The sequence below is a fragment of the Numida meleagris genome, chromosome 27, assembly GCF_002078875.1.
Source record: "Numida meleagris isolate 19003 breed g44 Domestic line chromosome 27, NumMel1.0, whole genome shotgun sequence".
Lineage (NCBI taxonomy): Eukaryota > Metazoa > Chordata > Aves > Galliformes > Numididae > Numida > Numida meleagris.
This window is the reverse complement of record NC_034435.1, coordinates 1,528,467-1,546,439: the sequence shown is the minus strand read 5'-3', so window position 1 is coordinate 1,546,439 and position 17,973 is coordinate 1,528,467. Positions and strand designations below refer to the sequence as shown.

General features: G+C 45.0%; 1 protein-coding gene across 8 annotated transcripts in view; it reads left to right on the top strand.

Moving 5' to 3' along the window:
• RFX2 (regulatory factor X2) overlaps nt 1–17,973 on the top strand; it is a 56,139-nt gene that overhangs the window by 28,878 nt on the left and 9,288 nt on the right. For 5 of the 8 annotated variants that reach the window (XM_021378509.1, XM_021378515.1, XM_021378514.1 and 2 more), the window contains 7 exons: nt 497–586; nt 1,603–1,679; nt 2,401–2,665; nt 7,270–7,344; nt 12,507–12,688; nt 16,329–16,448; nt 17,316–17,431. In XM_021378509.1, the coding sequence (XP_021234184.1) occupies nt 497–586; nt 1,603–1,679; nt 2,401–2,665; nt 7,270–7,344; nt 12,507–12,688; nt 16,329–16,448; nt 17,316–17,431 (925 nt within the window). The remainder of the gene's footprint in view (nt 1–496; nt 587–1,602; nt 1,680–2,400; nt 2,666–7,269; nt 7,345–12,506; nt 12,689–16,328; nt 16,449–17,315; nt 17,432–17,973) is intronic. The other 3 variants (XM_021378516.1, XM_021378518.1, XM_021378512.1) reach the window with 3 other exon arrangements.

The following is a 17,973-nucleotide window of genomic DNA, read 5'->3' as shown; positions in this document are numbered from 1 at the left end:
TGGTGGAAACCATAACAGCTGTGGTTCGTTGGAGAGTGCAATTTCATGTCACAGGAGGCAGAAAGTGCCTCGGTGTGGCAGGAATAAAAGCAGCAGCTTTGGAGCTTTAGGAGGAAAATATGAACGTGTGAGGAGCAGTTCTTGTTCTGCTGCTTCTGAACCTCCTGCCGAACTCCTCCCATTGAATTCCTCCTGTTGAACTTCTCCTGTCCATCACCTGCTTTCTATTATTCTTTTGTTTTCCATGCAGAAATTCTGAAATCATGGATGTAGCTCTCCATTTTTCCCCAGTTCCAGGTGCTGAGTTCAGTCTGGTGTCAATGCAGGTTACATTGGAGGGATAGGGAACCTCAGAGATGCCAAGTAAGGAGTTCTCCTGCCTCTGGAGTAGGAGGAAAGCTCTGGCAGAAAGTTTGAAAGGGAATAGCTGACTCACTGTGCTACAGACTAACAACAAGCTGAAGTAAGTGTGTGTTAATGTATCTTCTTTTTGCAGAGGGTTTTGGTGCAAGCAGCAGGCTCCGCTCCCAAAGGAGCGCAGATGCAGCAGATCTCTGTTCCCAGAGTGCAGCAGGTTCCACAACAGGTAATGTCCCCGTGGGCATACCCCACACAGGGGCCTTGTGTCAGCAGGACTGGCACGCTCTCCACGTCTCCCATGTCCCACACTGTATTAGAAGCTGTGACAAACATCTGCTTTGAGAGATCCATGCTGTTAACTGAAGAGGAGTGTGCAACTAGAGACCTGGAGATCACTGTGAGAGCAGCTTTCTCCATCTCTCTCTCTCATTTTTAGCCTGGTGACAGAATAAACTTTAAGGATATTTAAGGTTTGGAAGGAACCTTTACTGTAGCAGGTGTCTTGCATACAGTTGAAGATTCGATGTTTGCTTTTAATTGCCATTTAGAAAGCAGTACTCCTCTGTAAAAATTTTTTTAGAGGCAAAGTGTTTGGGATTATTTTTTAGTTACACAGACAAATATACTGGCTGCAGGCAGCCTTGTAGGAAGTTGGGTGACTGAGAGCCATGCAAGTGTTTTTATTTATCTGAACTTTGCCTTTTGCAGCCCTTGTTTCCTAAGAAACCAAGCATATGTGGTGCTGCCTCACGTGGACAGTGAGTCTGACTCCTTTGACTTTCTCCTCTAGCAATTTTTTATTTGGTTGCTCAGTTTCAGAAATACGTGATAGAGGGCAGCCACATATCTCCCAGACCAACAGGAAAGTGGGCTGGGATGCAGATGGACACTGCCAGCCTCTCTGAAGGAAAGGCTGCAGCGTGATCTCACCCTTATTAGTCAGCAGAGAACCAGCCCTCAGACGTGTGCGGAGGAAACTCAGCTCCATTGTTTCCACTGCTCATGGAGCAACTACTTATTTAATCATTTTAATTTGAACTTTTAAATTAAATATGCCCCTCGGGATTCCCAAGCGTGTGTGTTTTGTGGTTTAAATTTTCTTGTGATTTTCTTTTCTTTTTTTTTTTGAAGAAAGCCTAGATGTCAAGGTAAGGTTGAAAGTTAAGGATGTAGTATGTCATTTCTTCCGCTGTTCCTAGGCAGTGACCTATCTGTAACTCAGGCTTGTGATGCTTGTTTTAGGTGCAATCCGTGCAGCACGTCTATCCATCCCAGGTCCAGTATGTGGAAGGAGAAGCTGTCTATACCAATGGAACCATGTAAGAGTCTTTTGCTCTATGTACCGAGCCCGTTTCTCCTCCACACTGTGTCTAAGCAGTTTGGTCCTGCCAGGCTCCTCCTTAGTCCAACACTGCTCCTGGCACTGCCTGCCATTCAAAGGAGGAAGAGAAAGAACTTTTTTTCATGCTGCACTGTGTGTGTGGGTGCCAGACTCTAAGCAAAGATGTTGTCCTCATGGAAGGAGTGTTCTCCAGTGAATCCTGCTTTCCCTGAATGAAATGATCCGGTATTTTCCTCTCCCAAGCCCTCTGCTGTGGAGAGGTGGTGCAGCCTTAGGAACCAAAGCATGATTTCTATAGGGAGAAAGGGGCTTTGTAAGATTTCCTCTTGCCTCTCTCTGCTGGACCCCTCTTTGTGCCCCTGCTTGGGTCCTGCTGCCCACTGGGGTGCTCTCAGCCTCCACATTTAGGTTGAGTGAGATGGCTGCAAAATGACCGCAGGGCTCTGCGGGCACACCGCTAGGACGGGCTGTGGGTGCGGGTCTTTGCTTCAGGGCTGTCACGGAACAGATTAATGATGTCAGAGTTGATTTTTATGGCAGAGTTCAATTTCATGGAAGCAAATCCCTCTGACAATGGAGTCGAGGCCTTTTTTAAAACATGGTGCAGATTGCAGAAGCCATTGTGTGTCAGATTAGATCTGTAAGCTCCTCTCCATCGGCGTGCGCTCCACATCCTAACCCTATTGTTCCTTTGACAGACGAGCCGCCTACTCCTACAACACCGAAGCTCAGATTTACGCCCCTAGCAGTGCAGCTTCCTATTTCGAACCACAGGGAGGTGGAGCTCAGGTGACTACAGCGGCATCCTCTCCTACAGCCATTCCCTCTCACAACATGGTGGGCATCACCATGGACATTGGGGGAAGTCCGATCCTCTCCAGCTCGGGAGCCTATCTCATTCATGGGGGGATGGAAAACACTAGACATTCTCTGTCACATACTTCACGCTCCTCTCCAGCAACGGTATGTAGCCCTGCAGATGTTGTAGCTCAGGGGCCCGGAATTGTTCCAAGGGAACTGAAAAGCCTTCAGAAAATAAATTCTCCTATCATGATCACCGTATATATGTCTGTGTAACATGTCATGCAAGTGCAAGGGAGAGAATAGACACTGGTGTACTACGCAGATATTTATCAGATGTCCCAGAGTTTGGGATGTCTCTCACTGGCAGGCAGAAGCTTGTCAAAGCGTTTTGAGCAGATCATTCATACGCTGAAATTATGCAGCACAAAGATAAGAGGATGTTCTTAGAGTCTGGGGGTTTTTTCTTTCCCCAAGCAAAATGTTTTGGCTTTCCAAGTCAAAAGAATTGTCTGTGTTAACGTTTTTTAATAACATCTGAACACGACCTTATCCCAAAGTAAAGAAATATATATTTTTAATTATAAAGAGACCTGAAAAATCCATTATTAACACAATGAGTAATTACTGCAAAAGGTATGTCGAGCTGGTTACTCCAAATTCACAATGATTGAAAAGCTTTCGTGTATCTCCTACACCATTGTGTATTCTGTCTTTGCCATGTGTTACAGAAAATGTATTTTAGGGGTAATACTGATCTAACACAAATGTATGAAGCTCTAATATTTTTTAATTGTGTCTTTCCAACAGTCAGAGGTGCCAGGTTTAGAAGCACAACTGTACAACTGTATGGGACTATGAGAGATAGCACTATTAAGCTAAAATAGCCTTCCTGCAGCTAGAAGCTATCAGGGTTTTATCTGAGTATCTACCAAGCCTTAGTAGAATTTGCTGCCAAGAGTGGGTTGGAGCTTGTGCTCTTCTGGGACAGTGTTCACCTTCCTTTTCACCTGACTTTGGTGTGTGTACGTGTGGGTACATTTCAGTGTAAACTTGATTACAAGTATAGGTGTAATTGAGTCTGTGTGGCTGGATTTTGAAACATGAAAAGCATTACTCAGGGAGAAAAGTGGGAGCTGCTGACTGCTGAGTTCTCTTGAAACTCTGGCCAGCAAGGCTCCACTTTCTTGTCCCACAGCATTTTAGAATACAGACTTAAAAGATTTTGGATCTTTGTGCCTCGAATTGTTACCTTTGATCCTGCAGTGAATGCATTCTGCTTTAGGTAGAAGTGCCTATCAGTGGGGAAGTGTCTCGGGCTGTGGGTGAAGGAGAAAACATGTGGTGGCATCTGTAGGAAAAGTGGCAGATTCATCTGGATGAGCAGATTTCTTTTGTGAGAGTTGTGCGTGTGTTTTAATTACTCAGAATTAAGAACTAGCACTGGAACTTCCTCTGATTTTGCTCATGCTTGTTATTTTGAGGGAAGTAGCTGCTGATCTTGTCACCTGCGTGGGACTGCATCTTGCGAAGCTGCACAACATTACTTTTTTTTTTTTTTCTTTATTTCCATGGCAATGGGCACAATGTAAAAAGCCCAAGCATAACGTGTCAGTAGAAATGTCCCGTGATCAGATTTATTTTGTAGCTGTCTATCACATGGGATAAGCTGTTCAGAAAAAAAAAAAAAAAAAAAAAAAAGAATTTAGGAAGTGACCTTTATGAAAATACATCTGAAAAAAATCACTGTTTTGCACCTAGGAGTGAATTTTCAGAGGTGTCTGTGGCTCCTGTGGGTAGGCTGAAGAATGTTAGCTAATGAACGGTGCTTGTGTGGAAGATGGTGTAGGGATGTGTCCATCTTTGGCTTTCAGATCTTTCAGCACAGACCAGAGCTGGAGGGAGATAGGGTAGAGCTCCCCAGGACATTCAGAGCCATGATAGCTGCTTTAATTTCACACTATAATGGGTGGACAAATAGTGGAAGGCAAGGGCAATATCAACATCAAGTCAATGCGTAGTACCATTGTTTTTATTTGCAGTGTTTTGCTTAAACAGAGAATAGGGAAGCCTGGTGTTGAAGAGGTCAGCAAGCCTGCAGTCCTGGCAAAAACAATTGGGGAAGGATTAAGAACCTAACTGTGCAGAGAACATGATTACAGTTGATGCAGACGTAGGCAAGGAAGAAATGTTTGCCTGTGGTTTCGGGTGTGTAGTGCAAAGGGTTTGGGTGTCAACGCAGCCAGCAATGCAAGGGCAGCAGTGGAGATGCTGCTGCAGGGAACAGAGAAGCGTGAGGGCTTGGAGGATGCTGACTGCTTGTGGCAGGGCCAACTCAAAGGGAAAAGCAGGGAGAGTCTTCAAAGAGTGAAATGGGAACTAGGCATAGAATTAGTCATGGAGTAAGAGCAGAGCTGCCTCAGGATGCTGAGAGATGTTTGGTAAAGGGCGTGTGCACACTAAAATAAAATCTTCAAATATTAAAAAGAAAAAACACAGCATCCTCCGTATCTGCTGGAATAAAGAAGTTCTTCTCCACCCAGCAGGCTGAAACAGCTTCATGCAGTTCCGTTCAGTGTCTGTACTACCAGAGCACTATTAATCTTTGTTTAAACTAAGCTGGGCCAGGAGAGGAAATCCCTGAGATCTCCTGTATGTAGGTCTTCAGAACTATCTTCCTTCTGGTCCACCTGAGTCCCAGTCACTCATCCTTTATCCAGTGCACTCCAGTCCTTTCTTGGGCAGGTTTTGCTTGTCCAGCAGGTAGTCAGCAGCAGCTAAGAGGTGCTGCCAGTGTGTCCAGCTGTGGTTGCAAAATGAATAACCAACTGTAAAGTGGCCTGTCTTCCACCTGCTGCACCACTCTAGGCAGACCCACAATTGCAGTCTTTTCCTGCATCCTAGGATGGGGTAGGGAGCGGAGCAGCTCTCCTTTGATGAACGTTGCTGATGACATTTCATCAGGGCACACGGTGCTTTTGAACTTCACAGTCAAGAAATTTAGCACCTAGTCCCATAAAGCAGCTACTGAGCTGTTCTTTTCTCGAAAGGCTTTCCTTCACGCAGGACTGCTTAAAAGTTTTCAGTCTTTCTGATATATATATTTCTGTAGATGTAAGGTGTCCGTTTGTATTGGACACGTACCAAAAGGACAAGTGGTGCTTCTGTGCTTGCGTAAGAGACGTTGCTCAATGGGCACTGCCCTGCTCAGCTGGCTCTGCCCCTGAACAGAGGAAGGAAATGGTGTCTCCTTCCAACACTTTGACTCATTTCCTGAAGGCTGCCTCAGCAATCAATCCGTGCTGATGGGTTTTGGTTCCTCATGGTGCATCAGGGTGTGCAAGTTTTCTCAACACCCACAGAAGCATAGTCTTGGGCTGACTCTTTTCGGAATTCAGTGATAACTTACTGAGAAGGTGCCACGATGATGTGTCTTTGGGGCAGAAACCAATGAAGTTATGCTGGAGTTTTTTGGACAGTGCCACATTCATACGTGGATACAACGAAGCCTGGACATTTCCTTATTGAATGGTGCTTCAGATGTTAGATCTCACTTCTCTGATAGGGCTTGGTTTTGTACCTGGCTAGATTTTTCTCCCCCCTTATCTTTGCCATGCTTAGGAGTCAGTGCAAACTCTAGTATAGGGAGCTAGCTAGTGTGTAAAGGAGGCCATAAGCTGACAGATCATCATGGAGATGTGATGCTTTCTGCACGTACCTCCAGATACGTGCGTGACCATGCATGTTAGATGGTGATAGATGCTAAACTTGATAAGAGATAGGTGCTGATTGCAAGTTCTACAGCATGCCGCTGTATCCTGCCTGCACTAGCAGGTCACAAATACAGGGTTTGGAGAACATCTGCTGGAAACAGGAGGAACTGGCAGAAAACTGCCAGTCCCTCAGCCTGAGGTGCTTCTTTTTCCTTCCAGAAGGGAAACTTTGTGCTCAGGAGCAGCAGAGCTCTGGACCAGCAGCATTCTGCTAGGTAGTTTGCCAGAGATTGCCAAGGGAGCCCCAGTAGCAACACAAGAAGGGTCTAGGAGAGGGTCTCAGCACAGAGCAGCAGCAAGAGCTTGGCTGGGAGTAGAAGAGAAGCTAGGAGAGGGTAGAGGAAAGCAAGGGGGCTCTTCAGAAGCCAGGATGTATTGCTGTTATCCCAGCTGCAGAAGCTCTGAGATCAATGGAAATGAGCACAATAGCAGTTCTGCATAATAGCAAAGATCCATTCCATTTCAGCTTCCACACTCCCTGTGTCAACCCTCCTGGTGCCTCTGTTTTTTTATAAATGCTTTTAGTTGTTTGTCAAAATTTTAAGAAGTAGTAATAAATTCATGAATCCCAGTTTTCCATGAAAAATCTGGGTAAAATGCACTTCCTCTGTACCAGTTTTCTTGGATTTGCTGCAGTGGATCTGTATGGTGGTGTTTTGGTCTAGGCATGAAAGGGAGAGAAGGCAAACTGCTTCCCCTGTACAGTGGGCAGTGCATATAGTGGAGGAGCAAATGTCCCCATGCCTCACTCTGTCAGCCTAACAGGGACTCTTGCGGTGTTGTTAGTTTGCATGCCATACAACAACGTCTTTGCAGCTTCATCCCATAAGGACTGTGCCTCATCTACTTGCTCTTTTCACAAGCCTGTTGATATAAAGCATTAATCATTCAAGTATTAATGAGGGTAAAATCCTGGCTGTTGCTAACTATCTGATTTCCTTTCTTTTTCTTTTTTCCTTTTTTTTTTTTTTTCCCTGCGCACATTTTCTTTAGCTTGAAATGGCGATTGAAAACCTACAAAAAAATGAAGGGATTACATCACACAAAAGCAGTTTGCTCAACAGCCATGTAAGTTGCAATCGGAATTTACAACCTCTTTCCTGCTTTGGTAGAAGCATTATTTGTAGCTGTTTGGTGTATTCAATAGCACAAAGCACTCAAAGCAGCCCGTGATTCAGCTGTGCTGCCCAAAGCAGCCCATTCCCAAGAAACAAGAATTGATGCAAAAGCTGCCATGATGTTAATGTCTGTTTATGAGAAGCTCTGGATTGTGTTAACTGCCTCTACCCTGTATTTATTTATTTCTTCTACCTTGCAATGGAAATTGCTGGCAATTAGATAAACACATTGGAGGAAGTTCTTTCCTTTCGGTGAAATTGGAAGATGGCTGGAAAATAACTCGCAATTCTACAGCAATAACTTGGAGTGAATCATGATGAATATCCCCTAGATACTGTATACCAAAAGCCTACTCCTGTGAATGCCTTTATTGCCTCTTTCTGTGCCTCAGGAAGACCATTACTGTTACAATGCTATGCTAAATCCATTTGCTAGGCCTCTCTGTTCTTGCTATGCCAATAACTTCCCTGCTTTGTGTGAAGTTCCTGCTGTTCTGCTGGGCCTACTCAGGGTCTTCTGCATCATGGTGTATGGCTTCCATGCAGTAATGCTTAATGGAGAGCACATGCTTGTGTCAGATTTGAAGAGTCTAATTCAAGTCCTACTGAAGTCACTGGATTTGTCTGACTTCATCGTGGTTTGAATTAGATTGAAGCATGTTCTACCCTGATAACTCACAGTGCACTAAGTGATACTTCCTTATTCTAACAAATTGCTTCTTGCTTTGTATTTGGGGGCAGATATGTTGTCATTCTTGAGTAAGTTTGCCCTTTTCACCCTAGAGAAACAGGCCCAGAAAATTAGAGGAACTTTCAAACTGATGGTCTGATTCCCTTAAGCTGATTCCAAACTTCAAGCCTGGGCTCCTGGGTAATCTCAATCCTTATTTCAAGTGCTAGAAATAGAAGGTTCCTTGATGTAGCTGGGAAAACACACAACTGTGGAATCAGGCTTTGATCTGAGCATCAGTGCAGATACTTCTTGTCCCAGGTTGCAGCCACGCTTCTGCACCTGAGCCACACAGGTTTGGCTAAGGGTAATGTCCTGCAGAACTGTTCTTGTTCACAGCAGCGCAGAGAGGGGCAGAGTGGAGCAGGATGGGGTAGGGAGTGATGTGGTTCTCAAGGAGGTTTGGAAAAAGCAGAGCAAGGAAAGTGAAGATAGAAGAGGGATTTCATCTGACCACAGGTCATGTGGAATGGAGGTAGGGCCAGACCCAGCCTCCCAGCAGTGGCTCCTCACCTCTTTCTTGCAGGACAAGACAGAACATAGGGTCTCTGCCCATGTCACTGCTTGGTGTTCGAGGCTCCTGGCTCAGTCCCAACCTTTCTGCAGCATGAGGCTGTGTCCATGTGCATGTGGGAGCAATGTGGAGGCAGCAGCATTGCAGTGCCTGCAGGAAATGCAAAGTGCTGCAGGACCAGGTCGGGCGATTTCCTCGCAGAGCTCGAGGAAGCTCAGTGGAGCTGCCTGGAAAAGCCTCTGCTTGTTGTGGAGGTCTCCAGGACCTCCCTGTGCAGTTTGCCCCAGTCTATGGCTGAGTGTCTGCATATATCCCCTGGTCCATGCTGGGTTATAATGTTTTCTGTTACGTGGGATGCGTCAGTTCCTACTTTTTATGTTTAAATTCAACACCAAGAAGACAGGCAATTGCACAGCTCAGGTACCTGCCTGCCTGAATATTGTCAGGCTCACCCATGAGAATCAGAAAGCCAAACAGAAGGGAAGTGTGATTTGTCAGGGCTGAAAGGAAAATGAGAGCTTGACATGGGGGACAGAAATCAAAACAGAGCTCACAGCCCCGAGCAGTGCTAGCATCACAAGCCAAGGTGGAAGCAAAATGCAATCCTTTAACCTGACAAATGATCCTCTGCTGGAAAACCTGGTACCCAAGGGAAGCTTTGAGATGATGCTAATTGCACCATTAGTTGTGGTTTAATTGCTTTTATTCTTAAGGCTGAAGAGTTTTTCATCGTGCTCTGCCTCTAGTTTTAAACTTCACTTCCTGCAAATGTGTAAATTCTTAGGGTAAAGGTTTATTTTGTGGCCATCAGCAGATTTTTCATGTCAGGAATTTTATTGTTTAAAGTAAAACTAAATATGTCTCAATCAAGAGGGTTTTTTTTTTTTACCTAGCACAGCTTATACAAAGTCCACATTGTAAGGAGCTACTCTTGATAACTTAAATTATCCTTGAAAACTCTGAGAAGTTATTTAAGTGCACTTGAAATATCGAGTGTAGAAGCCAAAGCGAATGGTAATACCCAGCGACAAGTGATGTTTCTAATGAAATTATGTCAATCAATTACTGTTCCTGAAAAGCTCTGCTCACAAGTGCACTCCGGAGTCGCTGGGTCAGAGCATTAGTTCTCTGACAATTAGGAGCTTGCAGATGATGCAGAGGGAGGCGAGTGATGGCTTTTCAAGGAAACTTTTCGAGAAAATGTGGAGATTTTGGTGAAATCCAATTGTGGAAGGCTGTGGGGATGTCCCAGCTTTGGATGAAGCTCCCATGTGTGCCCCACGAGCGTGTGTCCTTGTGGGTTTGTTGGGTTCCACAGAAGGATCCATAGCAAAACCTCCAAACCTGGAGCTTTTCCTTTTCACACAGCCCCCTGTGTCGCTTCTTCCACCCTCAAAACCCAAGGGTTTTGTTAAAGGGCTGCTTCTGAAATCCAAACAGTCACTCGATAGAAATAAAGTGTAAGTAAAAATGAAATGGAAATGTTCCCCTGCGGTGCTCGTAACCCAAACAGCAGCACACAGCTGCACTGTGATGTTACTGGAACCCGATCACAACATAAACAGAAGTGAAACTGCGGTGCACCTTGTCCTTGTCACAACAGCACAATTCAAAAAGTGAACAGAACAGAGAACACAAACGGGGAGAATCTTTAATGTTCTTATTTGAAGTGCCCAGGGTGCTGTTGTTAATGCAGGAAGAGCAAAAATCGCCTTTTGAAAATTATTTATATCCTCAGCCATTCCTTTTTTTGCCTTCTTTTTGTATCAAATTCTAATTCAGCAGTGGGAGTTCATCTTGTGAAGGAATACAAAAAACACTTGCAGAATGTTGGAAGATGGAGGGAATATTCTAGGATTAGAGTAAGAATCTCCAGGGTCAAATCGAAACGAGTGTTTTTTAAGGCGTGGAATTAGGACAGGTTTAGAAGAGTAGACATAACCAATCCACAATGTCAATGTCTTCCATAGGATAAATAAAAGGTAAAGAAAAGAAAAAACGTATTAGTCATTATTTTTTTTAAATATTGGGGATGGGCCAAAATAAATATAGGTGTGGACTAATTAGAGGCAGAGCTGCTGCTGGTCCTTCATGTCCTAAGCACTGGGGAGTGCTTTTGTTAGAGGCAGCTGTAAGGAATGGGTTGAATGAGGCCTGCAGTGGCTTTTTGGGGACTGCCCACATCTCTTGCTGCAGACAGGAGCAGGGAGGCCACCAGAAAACACTGCCTCATGGGTTTGTAGGGTTTGGACTCCAGAAAGTTCATTCTCTGTACAAAGCAGTGTGACTGGAGGGAGGTGTGAAGGGGACAGATTTGTAGCTCTGAAAAGCGGACTGGGGAGGTGACCAAGAGGTTTTCCTTCTTCCAGCTGTGGCATTCCCTGCCCTGCTCCAATGCCCACCACCACTGATGGACACGGTCATTGGACTCGATCCTTACGGGTCCGTTCCAACTCAGGATATTCCATGATTCTGTGATCTGAATGTCTGGGTGCGTTGGGTCAAGCCCAATAACAGAACTCATTTTACATCCACATCATTGGATTCAGCTTCTTTGGCATAGCAGAAGTTGAAATTTCCATGTGTGGATGACAAGCACAGAGCGTACACCTGCAGGTGCCGATCGCTTATGGCTCAGAACCATTTGTATGAGAGCAAAGTTGGGTGGGAAGTGCAGAAACTGAGAACAGCTGAATTGAGCGAGGTGTCAGCGATGTCACTGCACACTGCAGGCTGTGTTCTCGCAGAGTTCTTAACATAAAACTCAAGTAATGTAGTGGTGAATTGGGACCCTAAAGTTTCACCAAGGGAAAATGATAGAAAAAAAGCCAGTTTCTGGAGCATGAGTGGGGAGGATGTAAGCATAGGCCAGCTTATACTTCCATGTACATGGTTAAATCCCACTGGTTTCTAAGTTGGTGCTTAACTACAACATGTTCTTGACTTCTTTGTTGTAAGGAGATAATGGGGTGGACATTTTGACCTCCAAAAGTTGACTTTGTTTTGCCACTAATCTGCTGCAAAAGCAGCAGTATCCAGTGGAGCTGTGCCACCTGCACATACATGTATGTGCGGGGTCTGGTTGTAGAGACTCGTGAAGACGTTGATCCCAAATGTCCCTAATATCAGTGAAAGGACTCCTACCAAAGCTATTGATTTTAATCCATTGGTACATTTAGTTCCTTCAAAAATTAGTTGAATATAACACTTACTGATACTAAATTTGTCATTCAGTCTATTAAAAGAGAGTAGGTTTTTGTCTTTCTTGCATTTTAATTCCTGTGCTGCCATTTTCACCCTTTCAGACCAGCTGGATATAAATAATTTATATATAATTGCAAACTGTAATCAACAGAAATGTCAGAAGAAGTTCAAGCAATAAGTTCTGAAAAATAATAGGCAGAACACCTGAGATTTCCAAGGTTGGGTGGTTAACTATTTGTTGTTAGGGGAGCAGCTGCAGACATGCCAATCTTCAAATGAATGAAGTCTTTGCAGCATCTTTGTTCCCCTAAAATTTATTCATCCGAGGCAGTATGTGATGTCTTCATCCTTGGAGAGCAGCTCTGTCTTGGTCCCACAGGAATTGATCCAAATGCAAGATGGACGCTGAGATGACAGGATCTGCAAAACCTGATAGTGGTTTTGTTTGTGTTATTAGCTTTGGACCGGGGATCCTTTCACTCTTTTAAAAATGCAGCAGGCGTAATTATCGCATATACAAATTAATCACACAGCGTTAAGTTCTCTTGAACTCTGAAAGCCAGATACTGCTGCTGATATTAAGCGCTGCCATTGTTTCTTGTAGCCCGTTCCAGCCCTCTTTAGACTTTCACGTGTTCTTTATTTATGTCTTCCATGCCTAAAGCTCCAGTGGTTGTTGGACAACTACGAGACAGCGGAAGGCGTGAGCCTGCCCCGGAGCTCGCTCTACAACCACTACCTGCGGCACTGCCAGGAGCACAAGCTGGACCCGGTGAACGCCGCTTCCTTCGGCAAACTGATCCGCTCGGTGTTCATGGGGCTGAGGACTCGGCGCCTGGGAACCAGGTTGGTGGGGGAGCTGGGTCCAGAGGTATCATAGAATCATAGAATTAGCAAGGTTGGAAAAGACCTACAAGATCATCCAGTCCAATCGTCCACCCACCACCAATAACCCACTAAACCGTCTCTCAACACAACATCTAAACGTTTCTTGAACACCTCCAGGGACAGTGACTCCACCACCTCCCTGGGCAGCCCATTCCAGCGCCTGACCACTCTTTCAGAAAAGCAGTATTTCCTAATGTCCAGCCTAAATCTCCCCTGTTGCAACTTGAGGCCATTCCCCCTCGTCCTGTCACTAGTTATCAGAGAAAAGAGGCCGACCCCCAGCTCACTACAACCTCCCTTCAGGTAGTTATAGAGAGCGATGAGGTCTCCCCTGAGCCTCCTCTTCTCCAGACTGAACAATCCCAGCTTCCTCAGCCGCTCCTCATAAGCCCTGTGCTCCAGACCCCTCACCAGCTTCGTCGCCCTCCTCTGAACACGCTCCAGGGCCTCAATGTCTTTCTTGCAGTGAGGGGCCCAAAACTGGACACAGCACTCGAGATGCAGCCTCACCAGGGCTGAGTACAGAGGGACAATGACTTCCCTACTCCTACTGGCAGCACTATTTCTGATACAAGCTAGGATGCCATTGGCCTTCTTGGCCACCTGGGCACACTGCTGGCTCATGCTCAGCCGAGCGTTGACCAAAGTGATGGGGAGAAGCTCGCTTCCTGGGAACTGGATGACTTTCAAGGTCCCTTCCAACATAAGCCACTCCATGATTCTGTGACACGCTGTCCTGTGGGTGAGCTGGGGATGCTCTCAGTGTGCACTTGGTGGCAAGGTGCAGGCAAGCAAGAGATGCTGGCAGGGCCATCAGGGTGAGGAGTGACAGTGACAGCTCCCAAGCTCGGCTGCATCTCGCCTTCCCCCACCATTGTGCATGGCTGTGGGTGCTGTACAACTCCTTGCAGCAGGGATTAATTAAAAGCAAGCAATTTGTATAGCCACTAATTTCAGGGGCTGTGGTTTGTTCTCCAGAACAAAGCGTGTGGCCTCACGTTTTGCAGAAAAAAAGAGCATTGCACTGTTCTTATAGGATCTGCAACAACTCTCACACACACAGAAAATCTACCAAGTGTAACTTGGCAGGCACGGGTCTTTCTTCTGAGATGTATAGGAACAACCAAACATTTATGTTGTGGGAAAAAAGATTGCTATACTAAATCACAGAACTAATTTCCATGTGTTGTGAGGCGAAGCTCGTTCTGAACATGAATCAGCAGGGTAAGAAGTTTGAGAATAACATTAATTTCAGACATGTTCTGGGCTTCTGGTGACAACACCTCGTCCAGTCACAGCTGAATTCAATCTAAGCCTGTTTCTCAAGGAATCTAAGAACATTTTATTTAAACCCAGGCTGCTTTTCATTCCTTTGTTTTCTCTTGATCGCCGTTGCTGCTGTCAGCTGCAGGGTCCAGCATTCTGCTGCAGAGTTCCTTCTGGATCCAGGAAAGTTCTCCATCAGCAGTGGGGACAGATCCCAAATCCCTGATACAGACAAGGTGTGCAGATATCCTTGTAGAGATGGAGATGCCTTATTTCTGAAATTCACAACGCAGAAGGCTGCATCTTCTTGACAAACATTTCTTTTAGAACATCACAGATCCATGTAATGTTACAAGAAAGGTGAAACTTAAGGAAGTATACTTGCAATAATGGCATGTGTGCCCTTCAAGGGAGCATCCAAAGTATCTGCGCTGCCTGTACAGCTGACACTGCATTTTACTCCAGCTTCTAATTTAAAAAAAACAGTGAATACACTGGAGAAGCAGTGATTGCTCTGGTTGTATAACTTTCTATAATAAAATACAAGCTTGGATATTTGGTCTTCCATTTAGAACAAAACCAGATGTGCCTGGAGCATTCCGCAGCTGGAGTGGGGAGGTAACAGTCATAGGAAGAGCGGGGGAGAGTTTGGATTTCTGTAGATGGGTTCCAGTGTAAGAACTATGAGGTCATTTCTTCAGAGGAGAAAAATTCTTTAATCCTAGGAAGGGAGGAAAAATTCAAAGCCCCAACAGCTGCTCTAGAATCCTTCAACTTCTGTTCTGTGACCTAAAAGATTACTGGACTTGAAAACAGAAAGGGTCAGAAAGTGGAATTTCTGATCGATGGCAGTATTCTGATATTTCAGAATTTATTTTCTCTATGGAAGACTGAAATTAAAAAAAAAATCAGAATATTTTATTTCAACTCATGATAATGCTACTTGGTTAACATGTCATTATTTAGTAAGGTTTTAAGTTATCTAATAATGCTTATATTCTTTTGTAAAAAGAAGGAAATTGACGTAACAAGGTAATTGATGTCCAGGTCTTAAACTTATTTTTATATCTATCTCCTGTGATATAAATGTTAAGTATTCACCAGGTATTCTTTTGTAAACTTCTGATCTGTGGGGTTCTGAATTCCATCACTAGAAGGTTTTGGTTAACCTTGAAAACTTTGTGATTAAAATGAAAACAACAACAACAAAAAAGAACTTAGAATTCAAAATGTGTGAGCTTGGAAGGCTACAGCACACCTCAATACATATGGAAATAGCTGTCCACCACCTTTTTCATTCATTTGCATTATAAATGCAGTTGTTATTTAATTTGCAGGGACTTAGAATCACTTAAGGTGTGATTGGAGCGTGCTTCACACCTGAGCATGTGTAAACCCTTTGTTACTGTGACCAAGGCTGAACAGTTCTGCTGTCTCCCTTAAATAAAAGCAGAGAAAAATTGGAAAGAGAAGTCCCACAAGAAAGAAAGCATTCTGGATACCAGCTTAATTCCTTGACAAATTCTTCTTGTGAATTTCTCTATGGGAGACATCATTGGATTTAAGGTGCCTTCAGACAGTCATTCTGAAGCCCTGAGCTGTAATTTTAAGCAATGAGAGCACACTGGAGACCCCGCTGCAGATGGGCAATTCTGATTTGGTGGGAAAACTTGAATGGAGGCAACTGTCTGATGTGCTGGGTGGAAAGGCCTCTTCCTGAGGAGCATCACAGCAGCTGTATGCACCTACAAAGGAGAAGGAAATTTAGCCTCTTTTTCTTGCAAAAAGCTTTCAGTTCTTACGAAACTGCAAAAATGAGCAATTCCCAAGGCCAAAAGCAGATCAAAGCCTCTTAACTGTTGCTGTTAAAGTGCAGACACCAGAGAGGTGGCTTTCTTATCATAGCCGGCCATTCAGTCAGGCTTGTTTTCATCCAACTCTAGATAAAGATAAAAGTTTCGTTTCAATATAAAAGCAAATTCTTAAGCTCTAATCAAAGTGCAAAGTGTCCCTCGAGGTCTCTGTCATTGTTTAACAATGCTTTGTACTGTAACACTTGTCAGTTCTTCCCCAGTTGCCGTTGGCTGCTTGGAACAAACCCTGCCAGATTTCACATGTGGATGTCACTGAACTTTGTGACGTGTGGTTATGGATTTTATTGGGGGTGATGGCATCCATTAGGTCAGCATTCAAACAGCGTTGGCAGCAAACACACGTGCACTGCAAGGAGTGGTGTGGACTGTCAAAACAAGCCTGGGAGTAAATAGCAGGGCTGTGAGGTTGCTCCCATTGACTAGCTGGCACTGAGCAATTTCAATGCTGCTACTTGCAGGGGAAACTCCAAATATCATTACTACGGGATCCGGCTGAAGCCAGAGTCTCCGCTGAACCGCTTGCAGGAGGACACGCAGTACATGGCCATGAGGCAGCAGCCCATCCACCAGAAACAAAGGTAGGTGCTCCTGGCCCCATGGCACTCACTGCTGTGCCCCAGAGCTGCCTTGGGGTGCTCCCCAAAAATGGGGCTGCCAGGTTCTGCCTGGTCTGAGCAGCGGAAGGCTCGAGGAGAAATTCTGTCTCGCCAAGCTGCATTTATCCACTGTTCTGCTTGCCAGTGGCTTGAGTTCAGCCTGCTGCGACAGAGCTTGCTGCAGAACGTGCCACTTCTCACTGCATCCCCTGGCTCAAGAGCTTAGGACCTCAGCTCTGCAGTTATTTGTGCCTAATCACAGGAAAGGGTTGCGGGCTTGCGTTGGTTTGTTTCTTGGGTGTGGATTTTTGGGTTGTTTTGACTCGCAACAATTCAAGTTAAACAGCGCTATGGTTAGTCTTGTGTCTGAGCAATTTTGAGCAAAAATACAACGTGCCAAGGAATTTGGGATTGTCTCCTGGAAGCACTGACACTTCTGGCTCATGCTAGAGTAAAGAAGAAGCAGAAGAATTAATTTCTTCTGCTCCTGAACAGAAAACAAATGCAAAAGTCAGCATCAGTCTGCACTCTGGCATCCACATCAGCTCTGCTTCTCATTTTCTTCTTTTTGCTGTCACCTTTTGGCAAATTTATTAACCCCTTTAATCTTTTCCTGGGTAGTACTTTCCATAAGGATGTTCTCATTCCCCGCCTTGAGCAGGTGATGGAAATGGTCAGCCTTCCAAATGCTGGCTTTGGATGTAACCTCTTCTATTACCTGCTATTACTTTTTAATTAAGTGCTCTACAGCACGACGTGACTTCGTATCTTTCACAGCATGGCCATATGCAAGTGATGTGTACGTGTTTGCTCGTGCTTGTGTAACACCAGGGCGTGCTCTGACCCTAGGTACAGACCAGCTCAGAAGATGGACGGCGTGGCAGAAGCTGGTTCCAACAGCAGCCTGCACACGACCCCGGAGCAATCAGTTGCTGCTCAAAGTCAGCACCATCAGCAGTTCATAGGTGAGCAGACTGCTTTCGTGGATTTGACGTTGCACATCTGGGCTGATAACCTTAAGAGGAGGGAAGGCCTTGTCCAGCAAACCCTGGCTGCTCTGGATTTGTTCTTTTTTAAGAGATCTATATTCTGGTACACTCTCGTAATGTCACATTCGCTGTGTTGCTCCTGTTCCCATGCTTTTACTCCATTTTAATCAAGTTGGATGGAAGGAGTGGAGGTCTCCAAGCCACACTGTTCTGAAGAGCTTTGTTAGAACAGGGGCAGTGGAGCTATTGTTTGTTGCCCCACCAGAGAGCAAGCTGCAATGTGTGTTCAACTCCAGGAGATCCATACAGAGCCTCTCCTCATGAGACTGGTTCTCTGCTTTTACTCGTCATGGATCTACGTGTTTCCATAATCTCCAGTAGAGATACAAAATCCCAGCCAGCTCCAAGCGTTCTCTGGGATGTAATTACTCCTGATACGCCTGATATCCAGTTATATTGTCCATTGTCCTCTCAAAATGACAAAGGGATGTTTTTCAGGCTTTGGAGAAAATCTAATG